At 45.2% G+C, this 15001-nt stretch overlaps 1 protein-coding gene across 9 annotated transcripts in view; it reads right to left on the reverse strand.

The window, feature by feature from the left end:
* Positions 1–15001, reverse strand: part of robo2 (roundabout, axon guidance receptor, homolog 2 (Drosophila)) — a 637222-nt gene that overhangs the window by 126386 nt on the left and 495835 nt on the right. For all 9 annotated transcript variants that reach the window (XM_041211369.1, XM_041211368.1, XM_041211367.1 and 6 more), the window contains one exon: positions 9434–9639. In XM_041211369.1, coding sequence (XP_041067303.1) covers positions 9434–9639 — 206 coding nt within the window. The remainder of the gene's footprint in view (positions 1–9433; positions 9640–15001) is intronic.

Genomic DNA, 15001 nt, shown 5'->3' on the forward strand with positions numbered 1-15001 from the left:
CACCTACCCACCTTCTCCCCATATCCCTCAATCCCCACCTACCCACCTTCTCCCCGCATCCCTCAATCCCCACCTACTCACCTTCTCCCCATATCCCTCAATCCCCACCTACCCACCTTCTCCCCATATCCCTCAATTACCACCTACCCACCTTCTCCCCATATCCCTTGATCCCACCTTCTCCTCATATCCCTCAATCTCACCCACCCACCTTCTCCTCATATCCTTCAATCTCTACCTACCCACCTTCTCCTCATATCCCTCAATCCCACCGACTCACCTTTTCCCCATATCCCTCAATCCCATCTACCCACCTTCTCTCCATATCCCTCAATCCCACCTACCCACCTTCTCCCCATATCCTTTGATCCCACCTTCTCCCCATATCCCTCAATCTCACCTACCCACCTTCTCTCTGTATCCCCGAATCCCACCTACCCACCTTCTCCCCATATCCCTCAATCCCCACCTACCCACCTTCTCCCCTTATCCCTCAATCCCCACCTATTCAGCTTCTCCTCTTATACCACAATCCCCACCTACTCACCTTCTCCCCATATCCTTTGATCCCACCTTCTCCTCATTTCCCTCAATCCCACCAACCCACTTTCTCCCCGTATTCCTCAATCTCCACCTACTCACCTTCTCCTCATATCCCTTAATCCCACGTACCCACCTTCTCCTCATATCCCTCAATCCCATCTACCCACGTTCTCCCCGTATCCCTCAATCCCCCACCTACCCACCTTTTCCTCATATTCCTCAATCCCACCTACCCACCTTCACCTCATATCCCTCAATCCCATCTAACCACCTTCTCCCCGTATCCCTCAATCCCACCTACTCATCTCCCCGTATCCCTCAATCCCAACTGCTTTCCTTCTCTCTGTATCCATCAATCCCATCTATCCACCTTCTCCCTGTATTCCTCGATCCCACCTACCCTCCTTCTCCCCATAACCCCCGATCCCACCTACCTATTAGATTGTGATGCAGTGAGGATACAGGATAAAGACATAAAATCTTGCAACACAGAAAAGGGGGTAATTCAGCCCCATGTACCTGTGCCCACTTTTTGTAAAACTGTCCAATTTAGCCCCACAATGCGGTTTTCCCCCATAACCTTGCAAATTAATACCTTTCCACATATGTCTAATCAAATCTTGAAAGTTCTTATGGAAACTGCTTTCACCATCCTCTCAAGTAGTGCATTCTGGTTCTTAATAACCCTCTGTTTGAAGAGATTTTCTGTCATTTCACCTCTTTGCTGCATATTTTAAATCTATGATCACACATGACCCACCCACTAGCCAGAAAAAGTGATTTCTCCCTACATGTTCCATCAAACCCCTCGTGATTTTGAACACCTCTATTACATCTCCATTTAACGTTCTCTGCTCTAAGGAGAACAATCCCAGCTTCTCCAGGCTCTCTAAACAATTTTGATATGTTGGAGTGTTACAATGAGGAGTCTAGGATCTATCAGAGTATTACATTGAGGGGTGTGGTATATATCAGAGTATTACATTGAGGTGTGTGGTACATATCAGAGAGTTACAGCGAGGGGTGTGGAGTATATCAGAGTGTTACAGTGAGGGGTGTGGAGTATATCAGAGTGTTACAGCGAGGGATGTGGGGTATATCAATGTTACAGTGAGGGGTGTGGGATATATCAGAGTGTTACAGTGAGGGCTGTGGGATATATCAGAGTTTTACAGTGATGGACGTGGCATATATCAATGTTACAGTGAGGGGTGTGAGTTATATCAGAATGCTACAGTGAGGGATGTGGAGTATATCAATGTTACAGTGAGATGTGTGGGGTACGTTAGAGTGTTACGATGAGGTGTGTGAGATATATCAGAGCATTACAGTGAGGAGTGTGGGGTATATCAATGTTACAGTGAAGGGTGTGGAGTATATCAGTGTTACAGCGAGGGGTATGGGGAATATCAATGTTACAGTGAGGGGTGTGAGGTATATCAGAGCGTTACAGTGAGGGGTGTGGGGTATATCAGAGTGTTACAGTGATGGGTGTGGCGTATATCAATGTTAAAGTGAGGGGTGTAGAGTATATCAGAGTGTTACAGTGAGGGGTGTGGAGTATATCAAAGTGTTACAGTGAGGGGTGTGGGATGTATCAGCGTCTTACAGTGAGGGATGTGGGATGTATCAGAGTGTTACAGTGATGGGTGTAGAGTATATCAGAGTGTCACAGTGAGGGGTGTGGAGTATATCAGAGTGTTACAGTGAGGGTTGTGGGATGTATCAGAGTGTTACAGCGAGGAGTGTGGGATATATCAGAGCGTTACAGTGAGGGGTGTGGGATGTATCATAGTGTTACAGCGAGAAGTGTGGGATATATCAGAGCGTTACAGTGAGGGATGTGGAGTATATCAAAGTGTTACAGTGAGGGGTGTGGGATGTATCAGAGTCTTACAGTGAGGGATGTGGGATGTATCAGAGTGTTACAGTGATGGGTGTAGAGTATATCAGAGTGTCACAGTGAGGGGTGTGGAGTATATCAGAGTGTTACAGTGAGGGGTGTGGGATGTATCAGAGTGTTACAGCGAGGAGTGTGGGATATATCAGAGCGTTACAGTGAGGGGTGTGGGATGTATCAGAGTATTACAGCGAGGAGTGTGGGATGTATCAGAGTGTTACAGCGAGGAGTGTGGGATATATCAGAGCGTTACAGTGATGGGTGTGGAGTATATCAATGTTACAGTGAGGGGTGTAGAGTATATCAATGTTACAGTGAGGAGTGTAGAGTATATCAGAGTGTTACAGTGAGGGGTGTGGAGTATATCAATGTTACAGTGAGGGGTGTAGAGTATATCAGAGCGTTACAGTGAGGGTGTGGAGTATATCAATGTTACAGTGAGGGGTGTAGAGTATATCAGAGTGTTACAGTGAGGAGTGTGGGATATATCAGAGTGTTACAGTGAGGGGTGTGGAGTATATCAATGTTACAGTGAGGGGTGTAGAGTATATCAGAGCGTTACAGTGAGGGTGTGGAGTATATCAGAGTGTTACAGTGAGGGGTGTGGAGTATATCAATGTTACAGTGAGGGGTGTAGAGTATATCAGAGCGTTACCGTGAGGGTGTGGAGTATATCAGAGTGTTACAGTGAGGGGTGTGGAGTATATCAGAGTGTTACAGCAAGGGATGTGGGATATATCAGCATTACAAAATGATTTAGAAGAAGCCCAAGTGGAATCTATGAAACAAGAATTGTCCAAGGCCATGAAGGAGGGTATGTTTGGCAGCGAATAAGAAAATCAGAGATGCATTGGGCAAGGGGTGTGGTCAAGGCCGGACATGCAACAAGAATACACTGGAAGCCTCCAACTGAACGGTAGTATTCTCTTAGCTCACTTGCACACTTGTTTGGTTTCAAATCTTCTTGATCCTGGGCCTCTGATGAAGATTTTTATTTTTTAAAAAATCTTTCACAGAATGTGGGTGTCACTGGCAAGGCCGGCATCTGTTGTCCATCCTAATTTCCCTTGAACTGACTGGCTTGTTAGGCCATTTCAGAGGGTCACTTAAAATCACCTTGGTGACTTCTGGCAGTTTGGGATGGAAACTGTGAGTGCATCTACACCACATGGACTGCAGCGATTCACAGAGGCAGCTCACCACCACCTTCTCATGGGCAATTTAGGTTTGAGCAACAAATACTGGTCTTGCCAGTAACACTCACATCCCGTGAAAGAATTTTAAAAAAGCAATTTGAGGTTTTCAGGAACTATGTCCATTCAGGTAGAGTGTGGGGATGGGATATTTGTAGTGGCAAGTCATGTGAGGTCCAGGAATACATCCAACCAGAGTTGCCAACTGTAGTAATTATAGTTTTGGAAAATGTTGGACTGTAGCTTCAAGAATAATCCTGTGATGTCAGACCATATGATCTGTGTACACCAACGTGTAAGCAGTGCAGGGAACCTCTATAGGAGAGTACTTCTTAGTTATGGAGTTTGATGGATGCGTGTAGTTGCCATTGCTGTCTTGTGAATAAGACCAATGTTTCCATTAAGAGAAGTTGTCTGAAATTCAACTCCATAAGAAACTGGCGACAAGGACAAATGAGAGTTGGTGCTGTACCTCACCCAATGATTGTGAGTATCTAAGTTCGTTAATAAAACAGAAGATATACTCATCCAAAATGCTACAGTTTGGTAGAACCGATCCCTTTGAGCTAACCGCGGATGATTGGTCTCAGTATATAGAACACCTTGCATTCTTTTTTCAAGCAAACAAAATCACGGGGGAGGAAAAGAGGTGAGCGATTCTCCTGAGTGTTTGTGGGAGCAAAGCCTACAGTTTGATTCGAAGCTTGACGGCCCCCAGTGCCCCAGATTCAAAAAACTTTTAGTGAACGAGTAGACCTCGTCAAGGGACATTTTCAACCCAAGCTCTCAGTCACAATGCAGAGGTTCAGGTTCAATTCACGGAGTAGAGTCCCGGGTAAGAACCATTGCTACCTACGTGGCAAAATTAAAACAACTAAGGAATATTGAAACCCTGAATAACATGCTCAGAGATCGTTTAGTGTGTGGCATGCAAGAAGACACTGTTCAACAAAGATTGCTGGCAGAAGTGAATCTTTAAGAAAGCGATTGAAATAGCGCTGGCAATGGAAAGCGCTGTAGTGGGATCACAAGTCATTCAAGGGGCATAAAGTGGCACCGTGCACCAAACTGGGCAGGAACAGTCAGCCGAAAGTGGCACGAGAAGCCGGGACTCCACCGCGAAGCAGGAAACAGCCCCCGTTAACCAAAAAATGAGAAGAAACAGCTTAGCGACTAAATTGAAAAATAACTTTCAGCGAAGTGGAAACAATCAGCCGCTCGCAATTAGAAAAAGTAGAGTGCTATTTTTGTCACAGAAGTGGACACACATTGAAACATTGCAAAGCAAGATTTAAACAGGCTTCCGAACAACAAAGCCCAACGAAGTCTATAGTGTAGAAGAGCCTGAAACTGCCAGTTCTGACATTTATTCATTATTCAACATGAAAGTTGGGAAGACAAAGCTAATATTTGTTACAGTGCAAGTGAATGGTAAATCATTAAAAATGGAAGTAGACATGGGTGCTTCTATCATTGTAATAGGACAACACACTTTCAGATATCTAAATAAAGGTGATCAACAATTAAATTTGGAACAAACATCTGCAAAGTTAAAAGCATAAACTAGTGAAGAAATCCAGGTACAAGGTATCACCAGAGTAACTGTTCTTTATAGACATCAATCAGCAAAGCTACCTTTGATGGTATTGAAAGTAGAGGACCAAGCCTTCTAGGTCTAAACTGGATAAGGGAAATTAACCTCGATTGGCCAATGAGATTTCAAAAGGGAGCTGGAAGAGTTCCTGAGTTGAAAGAGGAACAAGGCAAAGTACTTCAGAAAGAGCCTGGAGAGTCTAATGAGCCAACAGGATGAAAAAGAAGGGTGTAAGCATTCAGCAACCTGAAGAAATGAAGACTGTCATAAACAACGACATGGAAGAACAGCAGAAGAAACTCAAGGGGACTCTGCTGAATGACAGAATTCCAGACGAAGTGAGTAACTTTTGTAAAGAAAAGGAAAACCTGTTGAGAGACCTTCACACACACGACAAGATTCCCTCAGGTCAAAGTTTGCACCTCTGGAAAAGTATGAAGAGAAACAGGGAGAATTTAACATTACTCTGAACAAACTGAAGAACCAGTTGGCAGAGAAGATGCAGCAACGTTCAAGGTTCCAGGAGGAAGCCAACAAAAGAGATAAAAAAAAGAGCTGAATAATCAGCTGAATGAAGCCAAAGAGGATTTGAAAGCAAAAGTCAAAGAACTGTCCAGATGTGAGTAGATAATGAAGCCATGGATAGCTCAGCTACTGAACTAAGACAAGTTGAGATTTCACCTGAGCGAAGTCTGGCCAGCAGTGAAGTCAAAAAGAAGGCTGAGACTAAACTCTGTAGTAAAAAGAAAACGACAAGTAGGAAGAAGATGCAGAATTACTGATGAGGCACCGACTTCCTAAAAAAAATTCATACTTTGTTGGATTCCGCATTGCTCAAAATTACCCAGCAACATGCTGCCAACACTGAGAATACAATGACACAACAACAAATAATCAGAACACCTGATGATGGGTTAGGTAGTTTTAGAGATCCTGACCATCTTAATCAGATCCAGTCTGTGGAGTACAATATAAGCAACAGTCAATGTGATTCACCAAAAATCTAAATCATATGTCAATCCAGTGATACAAGTACTAGTTCGCACCATTTGTTTACTCAAGAGTTCCAAAAATGCCTCTATCTTTTTACCAAGGCACCTTCTTCAGATAAGACCGAGCACAATGCTTCCAAATTTGGAGGGGAAGGTGGAGAAAAGTCAAGGGAACCCAAAAGCGACTCATGATTTGCATAGCCGTGAGAGACAATTTACTATTGGAGATGTAAAGAATTTTGGTGGAGGACCAAAGTGGTTACCTGGTAAAGTAAGCTCAGTGACTGGTCCATTGTCATACCACGTGGAAGTGGAGGGCCAAATCACCCATAAACATGTGGATCATTTAAGAAAAAGAGAGATAACACCACAAGTTATTGTTCCACCTGTAACCATTATGGAACCACTGATTTCTGTTGAAGTTGCTCAACCAAGGACAGACATGCCCGATGTCTCTGTTGGAGTGGAGGACACTGAACTGCCTGTGCCTAATGAGGTACCTGATGTTAATGCAGTTCCAGAGAATGTGTTTCCCACAAAAGGATTGGAAGTCGTGGAGCTGTGACGTTCCACATGGATCAGGAAACCTCCTGAAAGGCTGAACATGTAGTTTCATGACCTTTGTAAATAATATAATGTCATGAGATAAATATCCTTGTAAATACAAAATGTACAGAAAAGTTAAAGGGGGAGGAATATAGGAATTATAGTTTTGGGAAATGTTGGACTGTAGCTTTAAGAATAATCCTGTGATGTAAGATCACATGACCTGTGAAAACTAATGTATAAGCAGCATGGGGAACCTCTCCTGGAGAGTACTTCTTAGTTATGGAGTTTGATGGACGCGTGTAGTTGCCACTGCTGACTTGTAAAAAAGACCAGATGTTTCCATTAAGAGAAGTTGTCTGAAGTTCAACTCTATTACAGCAACCCTTGAAAAATTGGGGGAAATTCTGGAGGAATGGCAAGCCTAACCCCATGTGACTTGGTGCACTTCAGTGGGATTCAGTGGTGAGCCTTCTGTATGAAGTGAGGGGGTCACATGGTTGCTGTCAGAGCTATTACCTTGACATAGCCTAGTGCAGTGAGGAGATCCAACTGAGTTAGGAGAACTTTCTTTCAAAGAGAGCTTGTCAGAAAAATAAATGGATCTGGTGCAGAATGGCACAGAGTTTACAGCACAGAAACAGGCCATTTGGTCCAATGCTGGCATTCATGCTCCACATGAGCCTCCTCTCACCCTACTTCATCCCACATCATCAACATATCCTTCTATTCCTCTCTCCCTCGTGTGCTTATCCAGCTTCCCCTTAAATACATCTATACTCTTCACCTCAACCATTCCCTGTGACGTGGTGGTGAGATCCACGTTCTCACCATTCTCTCGGTAAAGAAGTTTCTCCAGAATTCCCTATTGGATTCATCAGTGACTATCTTAAATTTCAGGCCCTGGTTTTGGACTTCTCCAACATCTTCTCTATTTTTATTCTATTCATTATTTTCAGGATGTCTATCAAGTCACCTCTCAGCTTTCTTTTCATGACAGGAGCTCCAGCCTGACCAGCCTTTATTGACAGGTATAACCTCCCAGTTCTGGTATGATCCCTGTGAACCTTTTTTTGCACCTTCTCCAGTGCCTCCATATTTTTTTTCCTTCTTAAATCCTGCGGTGATTGCACTATAGACTTGAAAAATTACATTGATTTAGTGAAAGGAAGGTGCACAAAACATAGAAACAATTAGAAAATGAACATGTTATTGAAGTTCTGCTCATATGATATGAAGCAAATATGCAAACCAAAGCTTACAAAACTAACAAATATTGCAATAAGTTTTGCAATCCTAAGCTTGGACTTGAACAGAGAACATTCCAGATTCAACCCTAAACTCTGATGATTCACTAGGAAAGGAACCTTCTCAGCCCAGGTAGGTCAGTAGTCGATGGTACATATCAAAATGGGAGAATGACTCAAGGATCAAGCAGTGAACGAAAATGTCATATACATGCAACTGAGGACTCTGCAGAGATCTGGGAGTGTTTGATGGGACAGTGTAAGAGGGAGCTTGACGCTGTATCTAACCCTGTGCTGCACCTGCCCTGGGAGTGTTTGATGGGGACAGTGTAGAGGGAGCTTTACTCTGTATCTAACCCTGTGCGGTACCTGCATGAGGAGTGTTTGATGGGGACAATGTAGAGGGGGCTTTACTTTGTATCTAACCCGGTGCTGTACCTGTCCTGGGAGTGTTTGATGGGACAGTGTAGAGGGACCTTTACTCTGTATCTAACCCATGTTTTGGGATTGAAACATTCCTGGCATAAATGAAAAGCTCTTACAAATCCAAAGGGCAAGTGTCTTTAATTCATTCTCAGGATGTGAGCATCTCTGAAAAGGCTGGTATTTATTGCCCATCCTTAGTTTCCATGGACACAATAGGGTTTTAGGCTAATCCAATTTGGAGGACATTTAAGTGTCAGCCATGTTGATGAGGGCTCTGAGTCATATTTAATCCCAGTCTGAGAAAGATGGTAAGCTTCCTTTCTAAAAAAGGACATTAGTGAATGACTTGAGTTTTTACAACAATCTGAGAGCTTCATAGTCACTTTACTAATACTAGCTATTTATTTAAAATGGAATTAAAAATATTAAAGTGCTCATGGTGGGATTTGAAATTATATTCTCTATATTATTAATCTAAGACCTCGAAAGTACTGGTCCAGTAACATAAGTCTCTTCACTACAGTATCTTGTGTTTCTTTTTCTTTATTCTTTCATGGGATGTGGGGCCGACACAGGTAAGGCTGGTATCTGTTGCCTAATTGCCCTGGGTGTCTTGCTCGGCCATTTCACAGGGCAGTTATAAGTCAACCCCCATCGCTGTGGGCCTGGAGTCACATGTAGGCCACACCAAGTCAAGACAGCAGATTTCCTTCCCTAAAGGACATTAGTGATCCAGTTGGGTTCTTCACAACAACTGGCAATAGTTTCATGATCATCATTACTGAGAGTAGCTTTCAGTTCCTGTTTATTAATTGAACGTAAATTCCACCAGCTGCTGTGCTGGGATTTGAACCCATATCGCCAAAGCGTCAGCCTGGGCCTCTGGGTTACAAATCCAGTGACTTTACCACCACATCAGCACCTCCCATTGCCAGGGAGTGAATTAACAGAAGCAGGTTGTATGAAGGTTTATTTGTGGTGAGAGCACCTACCCGTAAATTCTTAATTTGCAGGCTTCCCAATTCCTGGAGAGACATTCGGGGGTCTTTTCCAAGGAGACTGACTCCACCCTTCAGCCAGCTGATTGTGGGGATGGGGTCTCCCGTGGCCTGGCATTTCAGCAAAGTGGTCCCATCCACACCCAGAGTCTGATTGGCTGGGCCCTGGCGGATGATAGGAGGCGGCCTGTCTGTTAGAACTGTTGAGAACCAGATTAAAAAGGACACAGAATGTCAAGAGATTCCTTCAGCCAATTCCAAGAAACAGAACTTTCAACAGTCATTGAGATTCAAGGATCCCATGGAATCCCCCCACTCTCTTTCTGCCTCTCAATCTCTCTCCCCCTCAATCTCTTTCTGCCCCTCGATCTCTCTCTCTCCCCTCTCAATCTCTCTCTCTCCCCTCTCAATCTCTCTCCCTCCCCTCTCAATCTCTCTCCCTCCCCTCTCAATCTCTCTCTCTGCCCTCTCAATCTCTCTCTCTCCCCTCTCAATCTCTCTCTCCCCCCCTCAATCTCTCTCTCTCCTCATCTAAATCTCTCCCTCCCCCCTCAATCTCTCTTTCCCCTTCTCAATCTCTCTCCCTCTCTCATACTCTCTCTTTCCCCTCTCAATCTCTCTCTCTCCCCCTCTCAATTTGTCTCCCCTCTCAATCTTTTTCTCCTCCTCTCAATCTCTCTCTCTCCCCCTCTCAATTTCTCTCTCCCACTCTCAATCTCTCTCTCTCCCTCTTTCAATCTCTCTCTCCTCTTATTGTCTCCGTCTCTTAATCTTCTTGGCCTACTCTCAATCTCTGTCTCCCCTTCTCAATTTTTCTCACTTCCTCTCAATCTCCCCTCACCCATCTTACTACTCTTAATGATTCTCTCCCCCTCTCATTCTCTCTCTCTCTCTCTCTCCCTTTATATTTATGACTCCTCTGGGTATATTTCTGCTGATTACCCCTGTTACCGCCTGGATTCACTGACCAGCAGAAATAACCTTTCGATATTTACCTCATCATAATTCTGAATGAATTGATTTGATCCCTACTTAACCATCTAAGCCACAGTGAAAAAGAGCCCTGGTTCTTAAGTAGACATGATTAGGAACACACTGCCAATGAAGTTGGTAGAAGCCGATTACAAACTAATTTTGAAAAGAAGATTGATTAAATACTTGAAAAGGAAAAAAAATCTATGTTTTGTGGAAAGAAAGGGAAATAGGGAGTGGGACTAAATGGATAGCTCTTTCAAAAAGCTGACAGGAGGCACAATGTGCTGAATGGCCTCCTTCTGTACTGTAAGATTCCATATTCCAGTGAAACTGGACACTATTCATCCATTTCCCAGCAATGACCATCATTTAGCTCAGCATTGTTATTAATGGAAGTTTAGTAGAAAGTATATAGTCTAAATAAATACACTGACAGGCCTGTTGAGTGAAGAGGGATAATGGAACGTTCCAGAATCTGAGGCAGCGCTGATGACAGGAAATACAGCTTGCTTTGGACATGGAGGTCGAAGGTTAAAAGAACACTTAAAGTTCCTAGTGATCTGTGAAATCCTCTCAGACCCAGTCACATAAATCTTTGTGAAATGCTTCTCTCGTCTGTCATCCAGCCATTAAAATAGATTATCAACCAAAATCTCTGCTGATTGTTTTAGTGCCCCAACACGTTTGCTGGGACAGTCACCTATCCCCCTATTGTCCACAGTTTGGTGACACCTGTGACACAGAGAGAACACTCTTTCTGTGTCAGAAGGTTTTGAGGGTTCAATCCCTAGTCAGGAGGCTTGAACTCATCCAGATTGATACTCCTCGGGCACTACTGAGGGAGTGCCTATTTTTTAAAGATTCATTTACAGGATGTGGGCATCACTGGCTAGGCCAGCATTTATTGCCCATCCCTAATTCCCCTTGGGAAGGTAGTGGTGAGCTGCCTTCTTGAACCGCTGCAGTCCGTGTGGTGTAGGTACACCCACAGTGCTGTTAGGGAGGGAGTCCCAGGATTTTGACCCAGCGACAGTGAAGGAACAGCCAATATATTTCCAAGTCAGCCTATGGCTTGGAGGGGAACTTCCAGGTGGTGGTGTTCCCATGAGTCTGCTGCCCTTGTCCTTCTAGATGGTAGTGGTCGTGGGTTTGGAAGGTGCTGTCGAAGGAGTCTCGGTGAATTTCTGCAGGGCACCCTGTAGATGGTACACACTGCTGGCATTAAACCCAAGGCCTTGTCTGCCACAGCCATAATTGAGTAGGGGATTTTTCCCTGGTGTTCAGGCCAATATTTATCCCTCTATAAAAACATCACTGAAACATGCTATCTTCTCATTGTTGTTACTGAGAGCTTGCTGTGCGCAAATTGGCTTCCACATTTCCTACATTACAACAGTAACCACACTTGAAGCTGGGCACAAGGCCCAGGCGTGATGGTCCAGACCCTTTCGGAGTTACCAAGACAATGGTAGGAGTTTGATGTTTGGCATGGGTTGCCCTGGGTTTGGATCGGATGGGGTGGGAGGAAAGGCTAGGGGGGGGGAATAAATGATCCAGAGTGTCATCTTCTGATTGTTGTTAATGGCCACCCCTCCCCTCCCTCCCTAGGGTCCCTGGGAGTTTTGTTGCCTCGGATTGTCCTGGAGTTTTCCAGGAATTGAAGGCTGATCTCTAGCGTCCGTGGAGGTCCTATGGCACCGTGGTCAGTGTGCCTGCCTCAGAGCTAAAATCTCTGAGTTTGAAACTCACCCCAGGACTTGACAGCCAAGGAAGGTGCTGCATCCAGCATAATGAGGCCAAACAGGTTGAGAATCCCTCTGCAAATCCTTTCAACACATGCCAAAGGCAGGCAGTTAGAGTGGGAAAGATTCCTGGTCAGCCAGGGGATGGAAAGAACATCAGAGCCTCCACCATCATTGTCCACAGCTCCATACTACAACATGAACGTAAAGAGGTACATGTTGTCATAGCAACCTGGACTCCCCGAGTGAACCTGCACTTTAGGATACGACTGGGAACAAAGCGATAAAACATAGGGTCACTAAAGAAATGATGAGTCTTTTTCGTTGCCTTTAAACATGTTTGTTTGACAATTAGAAAAAAAATGTCAGAAGTGGGGAGGAAAAGGATGCTTGCTAGAGAGTCAAGAACCACCTGGGTGAGTGATGAAGAGTTTTCTGGCTTCCCGTGGCTGTGAAAATGTAGTAGAACGTATTGAGGGTGGACACATAGTCGGACAGAACAGGTCACTCGGCCCATCTTGCCTGCACTGGCTCTTTGAAAGGACTCTCTAATTTCGACCCACGCTCCCATAACAGCAAACCTTCTGCAAGTACATGTCCAATTGTTCTTTGTAAATTCCTATGGAATCTGATTAGTGCACTCCAGATCATAACAGCTCTTTCTGTGTGAAGAAACTCTCCTCGTTTCCCCTCTGGCTCTTTTGCCAATTATTTTAAGTTTATGACCTTTGGTTACCAGAGGAAACAGTTTCTCTACTTGCACCGTCAAAACCCTCATCATTTTGGACACCTCGATCAAGTCTCCCTTCAAAAGGAAATAAACTTCCGGGGCTGCAGAGGCAGAACAGGGGAATGGGATTGACTGGATTCCCTACAGAGAGCTAGCATGAACTCGATGGGCTGAATGGCTTCCTTCTATGCCGTAATAACTCTAGGGCCGGCTCTAATCCAGGCCTGCCAGCCGGAGAGCCAGTTGAGCCCTGAGTCACGTTGTTTGGGGGAGACTGTATTAAACAGCGGAGGGATTTCCTGGGATCAAGGATTCCGGGGTGGAATTCCCGCCCCCCCCCCGCCCCTTCATCTATTGCAAGCAGCACCCACTGGGGTAGTGCCTGCTGCCAGCCATACAACAGGGGCCCAGGATCAGCGAGGGACCCAGGGCGCAGGGGAGTGAGGGCGGGATGGGCGATGGGCGGTGTCATGGGGCAGGGTGTGCGGGGCAGGGCTTTCAGAAGAAGGGACGAGCGGGTGGCTCTCAGTGGCCGGACGTCGACGCCGGATTCCTCGATCAGGGACTGAGTTCCTGACAACGAGGGACCCCTTCCACCTCCGTCCCCCTCCCCTCCCTTCCTCCACCACAGCGAGCCCGCAAGCAATCAGCACAGGATTTGTTTCTCGGTCTCCCCGCTTGGCGACTCCCTCACCTGCCGCTCGGTCCACACCAGTGGCATAAAGATGAGGCCCTCAACTGGCACTAAATTGCCTACTTAAGGGCCTCAGTTGGCAGCAGGGGTTGGGAAATACATCCAATCCACAAACTTAACCGCTCTGGACTTAATCGGGGCAGAGGCAGGAAGGTAGCAGGGTTCCCACTCGGCACCCTCGGGCCTGTTTAAACACCCCTGCCTCCAAACCTACCTCAGGGGAGGGCATTAAATTCCGCCCTTTCTACAATGACTAGACCTCCTCTGTTCTAAGGAGAACAACTGAGCTTCTCCAGCCTCCCGCACCTAACTGAAGTCCCTCGTCCCAAGTACCTTTCTGGTAAACCTCCTCTGCACCCTCTCCGAAAGCGCGGTGCCAAGAATGAGGCTACATTCTAGCCTGAAGCTTACCCACTATTCTATAGTCGGAGATTTGAGCTATCTAAACTGTGTTATTGTGCAATTTAAAAATGAGCAAAAAGGAGGCTGTATCACAACAAGCACTTGTCAAGAATTTGAGGTGAAGGCCCAGGATTTTGCAGTGTAGGATATTACCACGGTTGACAAGAGAAAATGAGGCAAATATGATCTCTCATTGCCAGTTTGAAGGCCATTATCAATGCAGGCGCAGAGGTAAATGGGATAATTGAAGCGAGTCTTGTAACAATGGAACAGACAGAGGCCAAGAACGAGTCCTTGAACATAAGAGACAGGAATTTTCTCATTACCAACATTCTTTGAACATGAGGCCTTTGCAGGACCCCCTCAGTTCATCACTAAACTGTCAGCAGATGTGACTATTAAGAGAACCCTGTCCTCTCAGCCAATATTTGTCTCTCTCTCTCTCACACTCTCCCATTTATTCCATTCACGGCCAGTGCAGTGAATCACACAGCCTTGTGGACAGATATTAAAAAATACTGCCTCACTGTTCATTCTAAATGACCTTTTAATCTACATGTAAATTCGAATCGGATGAAAATGCATCACTTTGTCAACTTGTGGAGGTCACAGCCTGGAGGTTAGTTTGCAAATCCTTCCTGAGAAGCTATTTCCACTGCCTTAAGAAAAACAATTGGAGGGACAAGGTGGGTAAAGAAAACAATTCTTATTCCTGTCATAGAACTTGAGGGAGACCTTTTTCAAAAAAGGACAAATGGGGGTGCTCATTGAATTCATCTCACACACAAGAAAGTCAGAGTCTGTGTTCAACCAATTTCCGCCTGCCATTTTTTGACGGATTTCTTTCCTCGTAAACCCTGATTGCTTATCATCTGACACATTGTGTAAACTTTTTGTTGTCAAGCCAAGGGGTCCTCTGAGGCCTACACAGGAGGCTTTCAACATCAACCCCTCGTCCCATCACCTCCAACAGACACAAACCCACACACAAACCCACACACACATCCAGACACACACAA

This window comes from Carcharodon carcharias, chromosome 18 (assembly GCF_017639515.1).
Source record: "Carcharodon carcharias isolate sCarCar2 chromosome 18, sCarCar2.pri, whole genome shotgun sequence".
NCBI lineage: Eukaryota > Metazoa > Chordata > Chondrichthyes > Lamniformes > Lamnidae > Carcharodon > Carcharodon carcharias.